Raw genomic sequence first — 19,454 nt, forward strand, 5'->3', positions numbered from 1 at the left:
GCGTAGTTACTATGCACGAATAGAACACAAAGCAGTTGTGGGCGTTGAGTTTGCCAATTCTTCTTGCCGCTACTAGTCGTTTCTTGTTTCGGCGGCATTGTAGGATGAAGCGGCCCGGACCGACCTTACACGTACGCTTACGTGAGACTGGTTCCACCGACTGACATGCACAAGTTGCATAAGGTGGCTAGCGGGTGTCTGTCTCTCCTACTTTAGTCGGAACGGATTCGATGAAAAGGGTCCTTATGAAGGGTAAATAGAAATTGGCAAATCACGTTGTGGTCATACGTAGGTAAGAAAACGTTCTTGCTAGAAACCTACAAACCACGTAAAAACTTGCAACAACAATTAGAGGACGTCTAACTTGTTTTTGCAGCAAGTGCTATGTGATGTGATATGGCCAGAAGATGTGATGAATGATATATGTGATGTATGAGATTGATCATATCCTTGTAATAGGAATCACGACTTGCATGTCGATGAGTATGACAACCGGCAGGAGCCATAGGAGTTGTCATTATTATTTTGTATGACCTGCGTGTCATTGAATAACGCCATGTAAATTACTTTACTTTGTTGCTAAACGCGTTAGCCATAGAAGTAGAAGTAATCGTTGGCGTGACGACTTCATGAAGACACAATGATGGAGATCATGGTGTCATGCCGGTGACAAAGATGATCATGGTGCCCCGAAGATGGAGATCAAAGGAGCATGATGATATTGGCCATATCATGTCACTATTTGATTGCATGTGATGTTTATCATGTTTTTGCATCTTATTTGCTTAGAACGACGGTAGCAAGTAGGATGATCCCTTATAATAATTTCAAGAAAGTGTTCACCCTAACTGTGCACCGTTGCGAAGGTTCGTTATTTCGAAGCACCACGTGATGATCGGGTGTGATAGATTCTAACGTTCGAATACAACGGGTGTTGACGAGCCTAGCATGTACAGACATGGCCTCGGAACACACGCAATACACTTAGGTTCACTTGACGAGCCTAGCATGTACAGACATGGCCTCGGAACACGGAGGACCGAAAGGTCGAGCATGAGTCGTATAGAAGATACGATCAACATGGAGATGTTCACCGATCTTGACTAGTCCGTCTCACGTGATGATCGGACACGGCCTAGTCGAATTCGGATCATGTTTCACTTAGATGACTAGAGGGATGTCAATCTGAGTGGGAGTTCATTAAATAATTTGATTATATGAACTTAATTATCATGAACTTAGTCTAAATCTTTACACTATGTATTGTAGATCAAATGGCCCACGTTGTCCTCAATTTCAACGCGTTCCTAGAGAAAACCAAGCTGAAAGATGATGGCAGCAACTATACGGACTGGGTCCGGAACCTGAGGATCATCCTCATAGCAGCCAAGAAAGATTATGTCTTAGAAGCACCGCTGGGTGAAGCACCAATCCCTGAGAACCAAGACGTTATGAACGCTTGGCAGCAGCGTGCTGATGATTACTCCCTCGTTCAGTGCGGCATGCTTTACAGCTTAGAACCGGGTCTCCAAAAGCGTTTTGAGAAACATGGAGCATATGAGATGTTCGAGGAGCTGAAACTGGTTTTTCAAGCTCATGCCCGGGTCGAGAGATATGATGTCTCCGACAAGTTCTTTAGCTGTAAAATGGAGGAGAACAGTTCTGTTAGTGAGCACATACTCAGAATGTCTGGGTTGCACAACCGCTTGTCTCAGAGGATGACGCGGTCATTGACAGAATCCTCCAGTCGCTTCCACCAAGCTACAAGAGCTTTGTGATGAACTACAATATGCAAGGGATGGAAAAGACCATTCCCGAGGTATATTCAATGCTAAAATCAGCTGAGGTAGAGATCAGAAAAGAACATCAAGTGTTGATGGTGAATAAAACCACTAAGTTCAAGAAGGGCAAGGGTAAGAAGAACTTCAAGAAGGACGGCAAGGGAGTTGCCGCGCCCGGTAAGCCAGTTACCGGGAAGAAGTCAAAGAATGGACCCAAGCCGGAGACTGAGTGCTTTTATTGCAAGGGAAGTGGTCACTGGAAACGGAACTGCCCCAAGTACTTAGCGGACAAGAAGAAGGCCGGCAACACCCAAGGTATATGTGATATACAAGTAATTGATGTGTACCTTACCAGTACTCGTAGTAGCTCCTGGGTATTTGATACCGGTGCGGTTGCTCATATTTGTAACTCGAAGCAGGAACTACGGAATAAACGGAGACTGGCAAAGGACGAGGTGACGATGCGCGTCGGGAATGGTTCCAAGGTCGATGTGATCGCCGTTGGCACGCTACCTCTGCATCTACCCACGGGATTAGTTTTAAACCTCAATAATTGTTATTTAGTGCCAGCTTTGAGCATGAACATTGTATCTGGATCTCGTTTAATTCGAGATGGCTACTCATTTAAATCTGAGAATAATGGTTGTTCTATTTATTTGAGAGATATGTTTTATGGTCATGCCCCGCTGGTCAATGGTTTATTTTTGATGAATCTCGAACGTGATGTTACACATGTTCATAGTGTGAATACCAAAAGATGTAAAGTTGATAACGATAGTCCCACATACTTGTGGCACTGCCGCCTTGGTCACATTGGTGTCAAGCGCATGAAGAAGCTCCATGCAGATGGACTTTTGGAGTCTCTTGATTACGAATCATTTGACACGTGCGAACCATGTCTCATGGGTAAGATGACCAAGACTCCGTTCTCCGGAACAATGGAGCGAGCAACCAACTTATTGGAAATCATACATACCGATGTGTGCGGTCCAATGAGTGTTGAGGCTCGCGGAGGATATCGTTATGTTCTCACTCTCACTGATGATTTGAGTAGATATGGGTATGTCTACCTAATGAAACACAAGTCTGAAACCTTTGAAAAGTTCAAGGAATTTCAGAGTGAGGTTGAGAATCAACGTGACAGGAAAATAAAATTATTACGATCAGATCGTGGTGGAGAATATTTAAGTCACGAATTTGGTACACACTTAAGGAAATGTGGAATAGTTTCACAACTCACGCCGCCTGGAACACCTCAGAGAAATGGTGTGTCCGAACGTCGTAATCGCACTCTATTGGATATGGTGCGATCTATGATGTCTCTTACCGATTTACCGCTCTCATTTTGGGGTTATGCTTTAGAGACTGCCGCATTCACTTTAAATAGGGCACCGTCTAAATCCGTTGAGACGACACCGTATGAATTATGGTTTGGGAAGAAACCTAAGCTGTCGTTTCTAAAAGTTTGGGGATGCGATGCTTATGTCAAGAAACTTCAACCTGAAAAGCTCGAACCCAAATCGAAAAAATGCGTCTTCATAGGATACCCTAAGGAAACTATTGGGTATACCTTCTACCTCAGATCCGAAGGCAAGATCTTCGTTGCCAAGAACGGGTCATTTCTAGAGAAGGAGTTTCTCTCGAAAGAATTGAGTGGGAGGAAAGTGGAACTTGATGAGGTGATAGTCACCCCTTCCGAACCGGGAAGTAGCGCAGCACGGGAAAATGTTCCTGTGGTGCCTACACCGACTGGGGAGGAAGTTAATGATGATGATCATGAAGCTTCAGATCAAGTTGCTGAACTTCGTAGGTCCACAAGGACACGTTCCGCACCAGAGTGGTACGGCAACCCTGTCCTGGAAATCATGTTGTTAGACAACGGTGAACCTTCGAACTATGAAGAAGCGATGGCGGGCCCGGATTCCGACAAATGGCTAGAAGCCATGAAATCCGAGATAGAATCCATGTATGAAAACAAAGTATGGACTTTGACTGACTTGCCCGATGAAAGGCGAGCCATAGAAAACAAATGGATCTTTAAGAAGAAGACGGACGCGGATGGTAATGTGACCATCTACAAAGCTCGACTTGTCGCTAAGGGTTATCGACAAGTTCAAGGGGTTGACTACGATGAGACTTTCTCACCCGTAGCGAAGCTGAAGTCCGTCCGAATCATGTTAGCAATTGCCGCATACTATGATTATGAGATATGGCAGATGGACGTCAAAACGGCATTCCTTAATGGCTTCCTTAAGGAAGAGTTGTATATGATGCAGCCGGAAGGTTTTGTCGATCCTAAGAATGCTAACAAAGTGTGCAAGCTCCAACGCTCAATCTATGGGCTGGTGCAAGCATCTCGGAGTTGGAACATTCGCTTTGATGAGATGATCAAAGCGTTTGGGTTTACACAGACTTATGGAGAAGCCTGTGTTTACAAGAAAGTGAGTGGGAGCTCTGTAGCATTTCTCATATTATATGTGGATGACATATTATTGATGGGAAATGATGTAGAATTCTTGGAAAGTATAAAGGCCTATTTGAATAAGTGTTTTTCAATGAAGGACCTTGGAGAAGCTGCTTATATATTAGGCATCAAGATCTATAGGGATAGATCAAGACGCCTCATTGGTCTTTCACAGAGTACATACCTTGACAAGATATTGAAGAAGTTCAATATGGATCAGTCCAAGAAGGGGTTCTTGCCTGTATTGCAAGGTGTGCAATTGAGCACGGCTCAATGCCCGACCACGGCACAAGATATAGAAGAGATGAGTGTCATCCCCTATGCCTCGGCCATAGGGTCTATTATGTATGCCATGCTGTGTACCAGACCTGATGTAAACCTTGCCGTAAGTTTGGTAGGAAGGTACCAAAGTAATCCCGGCAAGGAACACTGGACAGCGGTCAAGAATATCCTGAAGTACCTGAAGAGGACTAAGGATATGTTTCTCGTTTATGGAGGTGACGAAGAGCTCGTCGTAAAGGGTTACGTCGACGCTAGCTTCGACACAGATCTGGATGACTCGAAGTCACAGACCGGATCCGTGTATATTTTGAATAGAGGAGCAGTAAGCTGGTGCAGTTGCAAGCAAAGCGTCGTGGCGGGATCTACATGTGAAGCGGAGTACATGGCAGCCTCAGAGGCAGCACAGGAAGCCGTCTGGATGAAGGAGTTCATTACCGACCTAGGGGTGATTCCCAATGCGTCGGGCCCAATGACTCTCTTCTGTGACAACACTGGAGCTATTGCCCTTGCGAAGGAGCCCAGATTTCACAGGAAGACCAGGCATATCAAGCGTCGCTTCAACTCCATTCGTGAAAGTGTTCAAAATGGAGACATAGATATTTGTAAAGTACATACGGACCTGAATGTAGCAGATCCGTTGACTAAACCTCTCCCTAGGGCAAAACATGATCAACACCAGGACGCAATGGGTGTTCGATTCATCACAATGTAACTAGATTATTGACTCTAGTGCAAGTGGGAGACTGTTGGAAATATGCCCTAGAGGCAATAATAAATGGTTATTATTATATTTCTTTGTTCATGGTAATTGTCTATTATTCATGCTATAATTGTATTGTCCGGAAATCGTAATACATGTGTGAATACATAGACCACAACCTGTCCCTAGTAAGCCTCTAGTTGACTAGCTCGTTGATCAACAGATAGTCATGGTTTCCTGACTATGGACATTGGATGTCATTGATAATGGGGTCACATCATTAGGAGAATGATGTGATGGACAAGACCCAATCCTAAGCATAGCATAAAAGATCGTGTAGTTTCGTTTGCTAGAGCTTTTCCAATGTCAAGTATCTTTTCCTTAGACCATGAGATCGTGCAACTCCCGGATACCGTAGGAGTGCTTTGGGTCTGCCAAACGTCACAACGTAACTGGGTGACTATAAAGGTGCATTACGGGTATCTCCGAAAGTGTCTGTTGGGTTGGCACGGATCGAGACTGGGATTTGTCACTCCGTGTGACGGAGAGGTATCTCTGGGCCCACTCGGTAATGCATCATCATAATGAGCTCAATGTGACTAAGGCGTTAGTCACGGGATCATGCATTGCGGTACGAGTAAAGAGACTTGCCGGTAACGAGATTGAACAAGGTATTGGGATACCGACGATCGAATCTCGGGCAAGCAACATACCGATTGACAAAGGGAATTGTATACGGGATTGATTGAATCCTCGACACCGTGGTTCATCCGATGAGATCATCGTGGAACATGTGGGAGCCAACATGGGTATCCAGATCCCGCTGTTGGTTATTGACCGGAGAGGCGTCTCGGTCATGTCTGCATGTCTCCCGAACCCGTAGGGTCTACACACTTAAGGTCCGGTGACGCTAGGGTTGTAGAGATATATGTATGCGGAAACCCGAAAGTTGTTCGGAGTCCCGGATGAGATCCCGGACGTCACGAGAGGTTCCGGAATGGTCCGGAGGTGAAGAATTATATATAGGAAGTCCAGTTTCGGCCACCGGGAAAGTTTCGGGGGTTATCGGTATTGTACCGGGACCACCGGAAGGGTCCCGGGGGTCCACCGGGTGGGGCCACCTGTCCCGTAGGGCCCCGTGGACTGAAAGTGGAAGGGAACCAGCCCCTAGTGGGCTGGGGCGCCCCCCTTGGGCCTCCCCCCATGCGCCTAGGGTTGGGAACCCTAGGGGGGGGGAGTTCCCCCTTGCCTTGGGGGGCAAGGCAACCCCTTTCCCCCCACTTGGCCGCCGCCCCCCCTTGGATCTGATCTCCAGGGCCGGCGCCCCCCTAGGGGGCCTATATAAAGGGGGGGAGGGAGGGCAGCACACAACAGCCTTGGGCGCCTCCCTCCTCCCCTGCAACACCTCTCTCTCTCTCGTAGAAGCTCGGCAAAGCCCTGCACGAGACCCGCTACATCCACCACCACGCCGTCGTGCTGCTGGATCTCCATCAACCTCTCCTTCCCCCTTGCTGGATCAAGAAGGAGGAGACGTCGCTGCACCGTACGTGTGTTGAACGCGGAGGTGCCGTCCGTTCGGCACTCGGTCATCGGTGATTTGGATCACGGCGAGTACGACTCCATCATCCACGTTCATTGGAACGCTTCCGCTCGTGATCTACAAGGGTATGTAGATGCACTCCCTTCCCCTCGTTGCTAGTATACTCCATAGATGCATCTTGGTGAACGTAGGAAAATTTTAAAATTATGCTACGATTCCCACCAGAGACCTCTGACAGTACTTTGCCTGCAAGATGGAGGAGAATTGCTCAGCTAGTGAGCATGTGCTCAGAATGTCTGAATACTACAATCGCTTGAATCAAGTGGGAGTTAATCTTCTAGATAAGATAGTGATTGGCAGAGTTCTCTAGTCACTATCACCAAGTTACTAGAACTTCGTGATGAACTATAATATGCAAGGGATAACGGAAACGATTCCCAAGCTCTTCGTGATGCTGAAATCGACGAAGGTAGAAATCAAGAAAAACATCAAGTGTTGATGGTTGACAAGACCACTAGTTTCATGAAAAGGGCAAAGAGAAGAAGGGGAACTTCAAGAAGAACGGCAAGCGAGTTGCTACTCAAGTGAAGAAGCCCAAGTCTGGACCTAAGCCTGAGACTAAGTGCTTCTACTGCAAAGGGACTGGTCACTAAAAGTGGAACTGCCCTAGATACTTGGCGGATAAGAAGGATGGCATAGTGAACAAAGGTATATTTGATATACATGTTATTGATATGTACTTTACTAGTGTTTATAGCAACCCCTTAGTATTTGATACTAGTTCAGTTGCTAAGATTAGTAACTCGAAACGGGAGTTGCAGAATGAATAGAAACTAGTTAAGGGTGAAGTGACGATGTGTGTTGGAAGTAGTTCCAAGATTAATATGATCATCATCGCACACTCCCTATACTTTCGGGATTAGTGTTGAACCTAAATAAGTGTTATTTGGTGTCTGCGTTGAGCATGAATATGATTTGATCATGTTTATTGCAATACGGTTATTCATTTCAGTTAGAGAATAATTGTTATTATGTTTACATGAATAAAACCTTCTATGGTCATACACCCAATGAAAATGGTTTGTTGCATCTCGATAGTAGTGATACACATATTTATAATATTGAAACCAAAAGATGTAGAGTTGATAATGATAGTGCAACTTATTTGTGGCACTGCCGTTTAGGTCATATTGGTGTAAAGCGCATGAAGAAACTCCATACTGATGGACTTTTGGAACCACTTGATTATGAATCACTTGGTACTTGCGAACCATGCCTCATGGGCAAGATGACTAAAACGCCGTTCTCCGGAACTATGGAGCGAGCAACAGATTTATTGGAAATCATACATACAGATGTATGTGGTCCGATGAATATTGAGGCTCGCGGCGGGTATCGTTATTTTCTCACCTTCACAGATGATTTAAAAAGATATGGGTATATCTACTTAATGAAACATAAGTCTGAAATATTTGAAAAGTTCAAAGAATTTCAGAGTGAAGTTGAAAATCATCGTAACAAGAAAATAAAGTTTCTACGATCTGATCGTGGAGGAGAATATTTGAGTTATGAGTTTGGTCTTCATTTGAAACAATGCGGAATAGTTTCGCAACTCACGCCACCCGGAACACCACAGCGAAATGGTGTGTCCGAACGTCGTAATCGTACTTTACTAGATATGGTGCGATCTATGATGTCACTTACTGATTTACCGCTATCGTTTTGGGGTTATGCTCTAGAGACAGCTGCATTCACGTTAAATAGGGCACCATCTAAATCCGTTGAGCGACTCCTTATGAACTATGGTTTGGCAAGAAACCAAAGTTGTCGTTTCTTAAAGTTTGGGGCTGCGATGCTTATGTGAAAAAGCTTCAACCTGATAAGCTCGAACCCAAATCGGAGAAATGTGTCTTCATAGGATACCCAAAAGAGACTGTTGGGTACACCTTCTATCACAGATCCGAAGGCAAGACTTTTGTTGCTAAATTTGGAATCTTTCTAGAGAAGGAGTTTCTCTCGAAAGAAGTGAGTGGGAGGAAAGTAGAACTTGATGAGGTAACTGTACCTGCTCCCTTATTGGAAAGTAGTTCATCGCAGAAATATGTTCTTGTGACTCCTACACCAATTAGTGAGGAAGTTAATGATGATGATCATGAAACTTCAGATCAAGTTACTACCGAACCTCGTAGGTCAATCAGAGTAAGATCCGCATCAGAGTGGTACGGTAATCCTGTTCTGGAGATCATGTTACTTGACCATGACGAACCTACGAACTATGAGGAAGTGATGATGAGCCCAGATTCCGCAAAATGGCTTGAGGCCATAAAATCTAAGATGGGATCCACGTATGAAAACAAAGTATGGACTTTGATTGACTTGCCCAATGATCGGCGAGCCATTGAGATTAAATGGATCTTCAAGAGGAAGACGGACGCTGATAGTAGTGTTACTATCTACAAAGCTAGAATTGTCGCAAAAGGTTTTCGACAAGTTCAAGGTGTTGACTACGATGAGAGTTTCTCACTCGTATCTATGCTTAAGTCTGTCCGAATCATGTTAGCAATTGCCGCATTTTATGAAATCTGGCAAATGGATAAACAAAACTGCATTCCTTAATGGATTTATTAAAGAAGAGTTGTATATGATGCAACCAGAAGGTTTTGTCAATCCTAAAGGTGCTAGCAAAATATGCAAGCTCCAGCGATCCATCTATGGACTGGTGCAAGCATCTCGGAGTTGGAATATACACTTTGATAAGTTGATCAAAGCATATAGTTTTATACAGACTTGCGGTGAAGCCTGTATTTACAAGAAAGTGAGTGGGAGCACTACATCATTTCTGATAAGTATATTTGAATGACATATTGTTGATCGGAAATAATGTAGAATTATTCTGCAAAGCATAAAGGAGTGTTTGAAAGGAGTTTTTCAAAGAAAGACCTTGGTGAAGCTGCTTACATATTGAGCATCAAGATCTATAGAGATAGATCAAGACGCTTGATAAGATTTTCAATGAGTATGTACCTTGACAAGTTTTTGAATTAGTTCAAGATGGAACAGTCAAAGAAGGAGTTCTTGCCTGTGTTACAAAGGTGTGAAGTTGAGTAAAGACTCAAAACCCGACCACAGTAGAAAATAGAAAGAGAATGAAAAGTCATTCCCTATGCCTCAGTCATAGGTTCTATAAAGTATGCTATGCTGTGTACCAGACCTATTGTGTACCTCACCAAGAGTTTGGCAAGAGGGTACAATAGTGATCTAGAAGTAGATCACTGGACAGCGGTCAAAATAATCCTTAGTGGAATAAGGATATGTTTCTCGATTATGGAGGTGACAAAAGGTTCGTCGTAAACAGTTACGTCGATGCAAGCTTTGACACCGATCTGGATGACTCTAAGTCTCGATCTAGATACATATTGAAAGTGGGAGCTATTAGCTAGAGTAGCTCCGTGCAGAGCATTGTAAACATAGAAATTTGCAAAATACTTACGGATCTGAATGTGACAGACCCGTTGACTAAAATTATCTCACAAGCAAAACATGATCACACCTTAGTACTCTTTGGGTGTTAATCACATAGCGATGTGAACTAGATTACTGACTCTAGTAAACCCTTTGGGTGTTGGTCACATATCGATGTAAACTATGGGTGCTAACCACATAAAGATGTGAACTATAGATGTTAAATCACATGGCGATGTGAACTAGATTATTGACTCTAGTGCAAGTGGGAGACTGAAGGAAATTTCCTTATATCATGATAAATTTTTATTATTCATGCTAGAATTGTATTAACCGGAAACATAATACATGTGTGAATACATAGACAAACAGAGTGTCACTAGTATGCCTCTACTTGACTAGCTCGTTGATCAAATATGGTTATGTGTCCTAGCCATAGACATGAGTTGTCATTTGATTAACGGGATCACATCATTAGGAGAATGATGTGATTGACTTGACCCATTCAGTTAGCTTAGCACTTGATCGTTTAGTATGTTGCTATTGCTTTCTTCATGACTTATACATGTTCCTATGACTATGAGATTATGCAACTCCCGTTTACCGGAGGAACACTTTGTGTGCTACCAAACGTCACAACGTAACTGGGTGATTATAAAGGTGCTCTACAGGTGTCTCCGAAGGTACTTGTTGGGTTGGCGTATTTCGAGATTAGGATTTTTCACTCCGATTGTCGGAGATGTATCTCTGGGCCCACTCGGTAATGCACATCACTATAAGCCTTGCAAGCATTGTAACTAATGAGTTAGTTGCGGGATGATGTATTACGGAACGAGTAAAGAGACTTGCCGGTAACGAGATTGAACTAGGTATTGAGATACCGACGATCGAATCTCGGGCAAGTAACATACCGATGACAAAAGGAACAACGTATGTTGTTATGCGGTCTGACCGATAAAGATCTTCGTAGAATATGTAGGAGCCAATATGGGCATCCAGGTTCCGCTATTGGTTATTGACCAGAGAGGTGTCTCGGTCATGTCTACATAGTTCTCGAACCCGTAGGGTCCGCACGCTTAACGTTCGTTGACGATATAGTATTTATGAGTTATGTATGTTGGTAACCGAATGTTGTTCGGAGTTCCGGATAAGATCACGGACATGACGAGGAACTCCGGAATGGTCCGGAGATAATGATTGATATATGGGATAATAGTGTTTGGACTCCGGAAGGGTTCCGGAATTCATCGGAAGGGGTTCCGGATGTTTCCCAAAATGTTTGGGCACGAGAACACTTTATCTGGGCCAAAGGGGAAAGCCCACGAGGTTTTTGGAAAGCGCAAAAGGAAGTTTTGCAGAGTGCAGGGGCCAGACGCCAGGGTCCCTGGCGTCTGGGGCCAGACGCCGGGAACCCGGGCGTCTGGCCCTGGAGTCCAAGAAGGACTCTTGCCTTTCGGGTGAAACCGACTTTGTGGAGGCTTTTACTCCAAGTTTCGACCCCAAGGCTCAACATATAAATAGAGGGGTAGGGCTAGCACCCAAGACACATCAAGAAACACCAAGCCGTGTGCCAGCAACCCCGTCTCCTCTAGTTTATCCTCCGTCATAGTTTTCGTAGTGCTTAGGCGAAGCCCTGCGAAGATTGTTCTTCACCAACACCGTCACCACGCCGTCGTACTGCCGGAACTCATCTACTACTTCGCCCCTCTTGCTGGATCGAGAAGGCGAGGACGTCACCGAGTCGAGCGTGTGCAGAACTCGGAGGTGCCGTGCTTTCGGTACTTGGATCGGTCGGATCGTGAAGACGTACGACTACATCAACCGCGTTGATATAACGCTTCCGCTTTCGGTATACGAGGGTACGTAGACAACACTCTCCCCTCTCGTTGCTATGCATCACCATGATCCTGTGTGTGCGTAGGATTTTTTTTGAAATTACTACGTTCCCCAACAGCCGGTTCATCGAGTTCTCAATGTACTGAATTGTTAATGAAGTTGATGTGCAAATTCTCAAGATTGTTCTATATAGTATCTTTTGCACAAGATTTTTCTATCTACTTGGCTGGCACGCCCTATGCCCAATTCCTGGCTCCGCCCCTACTTGTGCAAACCTAACTCAATCAAGCATGAATGAATAGTCAATTTAGGATTACATGCCTTGCTTGCTCCCCTGCATTATATTACGGTGGCCCCCATGCACGACACCACACTATATCTCTTCAATAGTTGTTTGCTGTTGAGTACATTGAGTACATTTATCTGATGATCATTATTTGTATCATATAATCACATGTATATGGTATATTAAGGGACATCACCAACTCTGAACTCAAGAACTTGTTGCACGTGATGCGACAATGGGAGGACGAGGCACACACCATGCTTGATGAGGTGGATTACTTTCGTATCCATGACAATCTCGAAAGCACCTATAATGTCACCGATAAGCTTCATGGAGGCTCCATCCACAACATTGGGTTCAATCTGTGGCACACCACTAGATTTGTTACCACCAAATTCAAGATCTCCTCATGCACATCTAATGCTAGTGGTGGCGATCTTGATGGCTAAGTTGGTGCAAAACAAGGGTGTCTATCTGTTGTCCGCACATGTGGTGGGCAGCGTGACGTTGGATGCATACCATAACGAGACTCAAATGATGCTTGTGGTGCTACAGTTAAAAGTGCATGGGCTAAAGTTTCCCATACGGCTTAGATGATGCTCACACTGGCATGTTGGAATCCTCCAACACACCAAATGAAGAGGGCATGATGCAAACACAAAGGACAATATTAATAAGCGGAGTTCAATTCAAGATCAATTACATATTAACCAAATTAGTAGTACAAACAACCCTAGTTTTTCTTACATCAAAGTATCTGGAGGCTGACCCTCTTATTCCTCCCGAATGGGTCGATGATGTCTCACTGCATGTCGCTCCATCGGCAGAACAAGCCTGTTATTGTTGATCGCAGATGGGAAGTCATTAAGGTTACAGTCCCGTCAGACTGTCGTCCTAGAGAAGGCATTCACAACCAGATGAACGGCATATCAAAGAGCTAGACTTCCATTATTTCTGACAGGCCTCAAGTCGGCATTGGATAATGGACCTACATGAGGGGGATGAGGCTGGAGGCAATAGGTAAGCCGCGCCGCCACCGCCGCCACACCTACATACCCTACAAATCTAGCTTCACCATTCAAAAGGATGGTAGGAATCTACATACAGGTGTCATCGACACCGCCCATTGTGATGAGACGGGCCGAGAACTTATTCACTAGGCTGGCGCCACCACCACCATCGATGATGCACCACCACGGAATCCTACCCCAGACATATCTATGTGTTGCGACAAAGACATTGGGGTTCCTCATCCCTCATATCGCGAGAGAGGCGAGGGGAGGGGGGGGGGGACCCATGAGCTCAACACCAACAATGGTGGACGGTGGCTTGTCCTAATTGCATCTTATGGCAAATGGGAAAGCCCACGGGTCGAACACTAGTCATGTTTTTTTTCTTTGTCATTTGAGCGGTTGAGCTCCCAGCTGCTTTTAAATTTAGAGTAGCAAATTAAATAAGGCGAGACCACGCGTCAGCTGGATGATAATTGGATCGCATCAGCCACCTCGGAAGTCGTCTGATCTCTCCCCGCACCAGCCGTGGACCCCAGTAGTACGTAACATGGCTTGTACTGCATTCGGGGATTGCAACATGAGTCGTGCTGTGTTTCGTTGAACCATTTTCTATGGTTCATGCTAAAAATATATTTTCATCGCAATATGGTCTATGTTGCGCCAGTCTTTGCTGCTGCCCCATCCTTTACAACATGGTTAGTGTTGCAATTGTAACATGGGCTGTGCTGCAATCCCAAATTGAGCACCCACAGGGACACACATCACATGCCTCACGTTGTCCCGTCCTTTGCAACATGGTACATGTTGTGACTGTAACACGGGTGTTGTGACTGCAACATGTGTCACGTTGCAATTCCCAGGTTGAGCTCCCACATGGATTGTAACATGGGCCATATTGTAATCTCCAGGCTGAGCTTCTCATACCATTCCCGTCTTTTGCAAAGATGGCTTGTGTTGGCGAATGCAACAGGGTCATGTTGCAATCCCATTTGATCTCGCATAGGACATGCGTCACACACGCCAGGCGACGGAAGACGCAACAAAAATTAGTCCTTGAGCGTTAGCCTTTTCCTTCAAATAATACTCAATCTCGAACTCTCATGCACATGATATGGAAATCACTAATCAGGCTGCGAGAATATTCAAATTATGTGCGCTCATGTAGCTTGAACTAGCTCTTGACTTGAAACGTGCGCTTTGTTTTGCGAACCTTGTACTGCTATTGCGTAAAGATGATACAGATGTCCCGTACGACTAAAGCTAGACTGGGCACAGATTTTATGGCCGAGAGAGATGTAAGAGTCGGCTGGATAATTCTGGTCCGTGATGCTTCTCCCGGACAACTCTAGTTTCAGGAGTTCAAGGAGATGTATGTACCCAGTCATGCCAAGAGAATAGTCCTTGTGTCACCTGCAATCTCAATCTCAATCAGTAACGCAATTAAGCACGTGTGCGCGAGGTAAGTAAGTAGTAGGACCAGTAAAACCTGCCAAAGGAGAATCTCGGGGGCAGGAAGCGACCGTACGTGGAGTAGCTCCTCCAACTGAACATCTTCCATCTGAAGCTCGGCGACACGACAGCACCGTACGATCGATCCACATGAAGACGGAGCATGTTATGTATCTAGAACTAAAATACATCTAGATACATCCATACCTGCGACAAGTAATTCGGAACGGAGGGAGTACATACGTAGTCCTGCCTGACTGGCTTTTTGTCTGCTAATACGGGTTGGTGGCAACGTGCGGTGCGGTCTGTGCTGTGATGGAGCCGCGTGCTCCGGTCAAGTCGCCGATCGACTCGTCCAGCACCATGGCCAGTGACCGGAACTGAGTCATCGCCGCCCGCTTGATTAGTATTAACCGCATTAAATTAATTAAGGTGGGTCAGCTGGACCATTTCTTCAGAAGCAACTTGCAAGCACACATTTTTTTCAAAAAAAAAATCCAGAAAAGAAGGATCCCCTGGCCTCTGCATCATTGCGACACACAAAACCGTTCATTTATTTAAGTTTAATAAACAATCTTCAGCACGGAAGTAACTTGCAAGCACGCGCGTGTGTGTTATATATGCACTGCATTTTAATTTTATTAATGATACACCATTTGTTGATGAGAGAATTGTGTGGATTCTAACATGGACGTTAAAACAGAAAGAAAGAAAAAAGTACCACCCCACTCTAACCCAAACCGTCACCACTCACCAATGGTGGTTTGTACGGCCATCTCTCAAAACGTCGTGCTTGGATCATCTTCTTTGGCTGTTCCGGGAACCCCTCGCCCCAACCCTAACCCCCAAATCCCCAAATACACTTTCAATGGAAGTCTTGGAATATTCATGAATTTGCTCATCAACAAGCTGAGATTGCCTCTAAACTTGGAAACAGGCTAAGGTACTAGAGCACGGAATGATGCCTCTTGGAAAAATCAACCGGAGACACGAAGATGGGTGGAAGTACTCTCACCTTCTTTTAGCAGAATATTGAAGCCAACAACGTGGTCCATAACATTCAGCCGTGAGGTCAGGAGGTTGTAGGTCTTGATGTCAACGTGCTTGCGTGCCTAGCGAGATCTAATGCCTCAGTTACCTTTTACTTTCAATTTGCAGGTTTTTGTATCCTAGTTATGCCTGACATGCATGTATAATCTTGTATCTTTGAAATGGAACCCTAGACAGAGAGCCCATCATGATTGAAACAAACCCTAACCCTGGTACCATGAACCTCCATCCTCGCTTCCACCATCGTGGCCATGTAGGCTCCACTCCACATTGCTACCGCCTTTGGCTCGGTCTAAACTCACGCGACCTTTGACTTGACTATCATAAGTAATGACCGAACAAGACAATGTACAAATCGATTGTGATGTCACAAACTTGCAATCAGCAGAGCTTTAGGTGCAACTGAAAATTTGGAAATAAATAGTGCGAAGAACACGCCCCATGCAAATTTTGCTGGGGAATAACGAACCCCCTACCATGCCCACCGCCATGGACGCTTAACATATCGTGTACTCCAGGCACCCCTTGTCAACCTCGCCATCCTCAAGGTCCTCCCCGGTCATCCTTGTGTGTTGACTCTAAGTTCTTGCCCTTGTCCGATGTACCTGTTCTCCATAAACGTTCGCGATGCTTTTCTTTGTTCCACACTATAATTGTCCGATGAAAGGCCCGGGGGAGTACCGCTGTGTTTATAATTATCTACAATCTACACAACTTGCACATTACAGGATGTTGATCGTTTGGTACATCATTCCATTGCATCCCACATGCACTTAGCTAGATTCAGAAGGCCATCTGGTTATGCTCAGGTCTTGAGAGAGTTCTAAACTTATGTGAACAGGATCACCATGGTCTAGGTTAATTAATACGAAACCCTTTCCCCACTAAAAAAAGAGATGAGATAAACCATGTGCTCCAATCCGGTGCGTAGCTCACGTGCGGATGTGATGCTCATGCACACTCACCTCTTCCTTGTAGGAAAAAAGGGTTGCATTGTTGTTTGACATACTGGTCAATCAAGTTATTTCCAGGGGCAAAACCCTTTGAAAAAGTTGAGAAGTTCCGCTGGTTGATCATACAATTGAGATCATTCGCTATCCCTGCTCGATAGCGCTGTCAACGTCAAATCCTATCCCACCACGAAATACCATTTTGCATGCATGTTAATTAGAACCCCCAAAGTCCACCTCCCACCTAGAAAAAGAAGAATTCGTAGGGCAGAACACAAACATACAAACTTGTGGCGCCGTCTTCTAGCTGCCGGTGGTAGCTAGGTTTGGTTTCAGTATTTTTCAAACTGATTAATCCACGACGAACTCATCTTCTCAACGTGAGAGAGGGACTATTCTTAATCTTCAAGTTTGGTTAATTGGTACAAAACATGTAATTAGATCATGCATGCACATCCATATTCCAGTTCTATGCGTACGTTTAAAAGAAACTCTGCATGCGGCGCTCACACACCTACATGTCAGAGGATGGAGATACATATTTTTCATCATCTGTATGCATTAATAGTGTTTATGTCATGAAAAAAACCCAGGTACATGTCTAATTAGCTCAATGAAGGAACATATATACATGATACATCTCGAAGAAGCATAAACTCTCTTATAGTCAAATTAATGTTAATTTGGAAAAAGATCAATGCCCATGCATGATCTGGATATATAATAATTAACTAATCCAATCTAGCGGCCGGTTCATCAACTTTGAAAAGTCTTATTCCATTAGCTATAGCTGGGTAATTGAGGGGCAGTAGTACTAGTATATTATAATGCGTGTAGCTAACCAAATCCCATGCTCATAACTTTCAACGATGCTGATGATACGATAGCCAACATGTTTGAATCCAGTGGAGATTGACCCCAACCACGACTGCTACGCCACCACAGAACAGTAATCCTTCCATTCCTCTCTCTCTCTCTCTCTCTCTCTCTACCCGCCACATCTCTCTCTCCTTCTAACCACACGCTCGAGTACTCATGATCCAATCAACCATTCCATCGCCTATAAAAGGAGAGCCAACGCCAACGCCAAGAAACACAAACACACATGTAAATTCAGATCGATCGAAATCTAACCTCTAGCTAACAGGTAACAGCTAGCTATATAGTATATACTAGCTATAGTATCACCTACGTTCGTCAGCGATACACCGACGATGAGGGAGCTGATCCGGCGGCTGAGCTTCTCGGATCGGGTGAGCGACGGCAACAACGGCGGCGTGCCGCGCGGGTGCGTGCCGGTGCTGGTGGTGGGCGACGGCGAGGAGGAATGCGAGCGGTTCGTGGTGAGGGTGGAGGCGCTGCGGCACCCGTCGCTGTCGGCGCTGCTGGAGATGGCGGCGCAGGAGTTCGGGTACAAGCAGGAGGGCATCCTCCGCGTCCCCTGCGCCGTCCACCAGTTCAGGCAGGCCCTCACCACCGCCGCCGTCTCCAAGAACTACTAATTAGTACTAATTAATTCTCTAGTTAATCCATCGGTGGACTTCTTCGGGTAATTATGGAGCGATTCCTTGGTGCTGTTGACTAGTTGACTCTCCTACACCACGTTTCTTCTCTTTTGCCTTTTGATTTCTCTGGTTGGTCAATGACATGAGAAGGTTGCCATATGTATTGTGCGCTTTATAATGCACATTGTAATTTACGGATAGACCTCCTGTCATATAAATAACAAGTGAAATAACTGATTATTCGGTACGAGCGTGGTTGTTCTACACCCACGGACATTGCACCCACGCTACACCCACAATCGAAAACTTAGCATAAAGAAATTAAAAAAATCTGAAACTTTGCGGATCCGATTATGAGCAAATGTTTTAGGTGCTTGCAAAATTTTGTGACCAAATGACATCCGAGGAGCTTTCTACAAAAACAAAGTTTGCTCTCAAATATAAAATCTGAAACGTGGGTGGAGAGCAAGAGTTTGTATTTCATTTCATATGGTGTTCATTCGTTGTTATTTGGTGACCAAACTTTGCAAGCTAATAAAAGATTTGCTCATAAGCAATGCCAAAAAGTTTCTGATTTTTTTCAAAAAGTTTTAATTTTATTTGATTTTACTGTTCATTGCGTGGGTGCAGCCACTACTTTCTCTGTTCGGCATATATGCACATGTTTCCTTTCTAATATTGGTTCCTTTTTTTTGGCAGTTCTCTTATGAAATGAGAATGAGAGTGGCATGTTTACTTCTCATGATGCAGAGGCCTGAGATATACGCCACTCTTTTCGTTTTTCACATTACATGTTTATTTCCATGGAAAGAAAAAGAAAGAGGTTATCTTAAGCCTCTGGACCTTACAATAACACCCTACAGAAAAAAATACAACTACAGAATTCAGGTTGATAACCCAGGTGTTTTTCCTGCGAGAAAAAAACAGAAGATAAATCAGGTCTTTTTTTCGAGGATAAAGAGATTTTTTCCGTAGATGCAAAGTTACAGTTAGCTGGCAAAAGCTCAGCGATACAAGGTGGGCAATCATGTAGCCAACAAGCCGTGCTACACTCTATTCTACCATAGTTCGCCAAGCGATCTGCTACTCTGTTTTGAGCTCTAGAAATTTTTAAAGGACCAAACTCTCTGCCAACA

The 19,454-nt window shown here is 44.6% G+C and overlaps 1 protein-coding gene across 1 annotated transcript; it reads left to right on the forward strand.

Annotated features, from left to right (window-relative positions):
- Positions 1-17,926: 17,926 nt before the first annotated feature.
- LOC109773373 (auxin-responsive protein SAUR71-like) lies at positions 17,927-18,548 on the forward strand. Its single transcript, XM_020332065.4, has one exon. The coding sequence runs from the start codon at positions 18,028-18,030 to the stop codon at positions 18,313-18,315; it is 288 nt and encodes a 95-aa protein (XP_020187654.1). The 5' UTR covers positions 17,927-18,027; the 3' UTR covers positions 18,316-18,548.
- Positions 18,549-19,454: the final 906 nt, after the last annotated feature.

The sequence above is a fragment of the Aegilops tauschii genome, chromosome 7, assembly GCF_002575655.3.
Source record: "Aegilops tauschii subsp. strangulata cultivar AL8/78 chromosome 7, Aet v6.0, whole genome shotgun sequence".
Lineage (NCBI taxonomy): Eukaryota > Viridiplantae > Streptophyta > Magnoliopsida > Poales > Poaceae > Aegilops > Aegilops tauschii.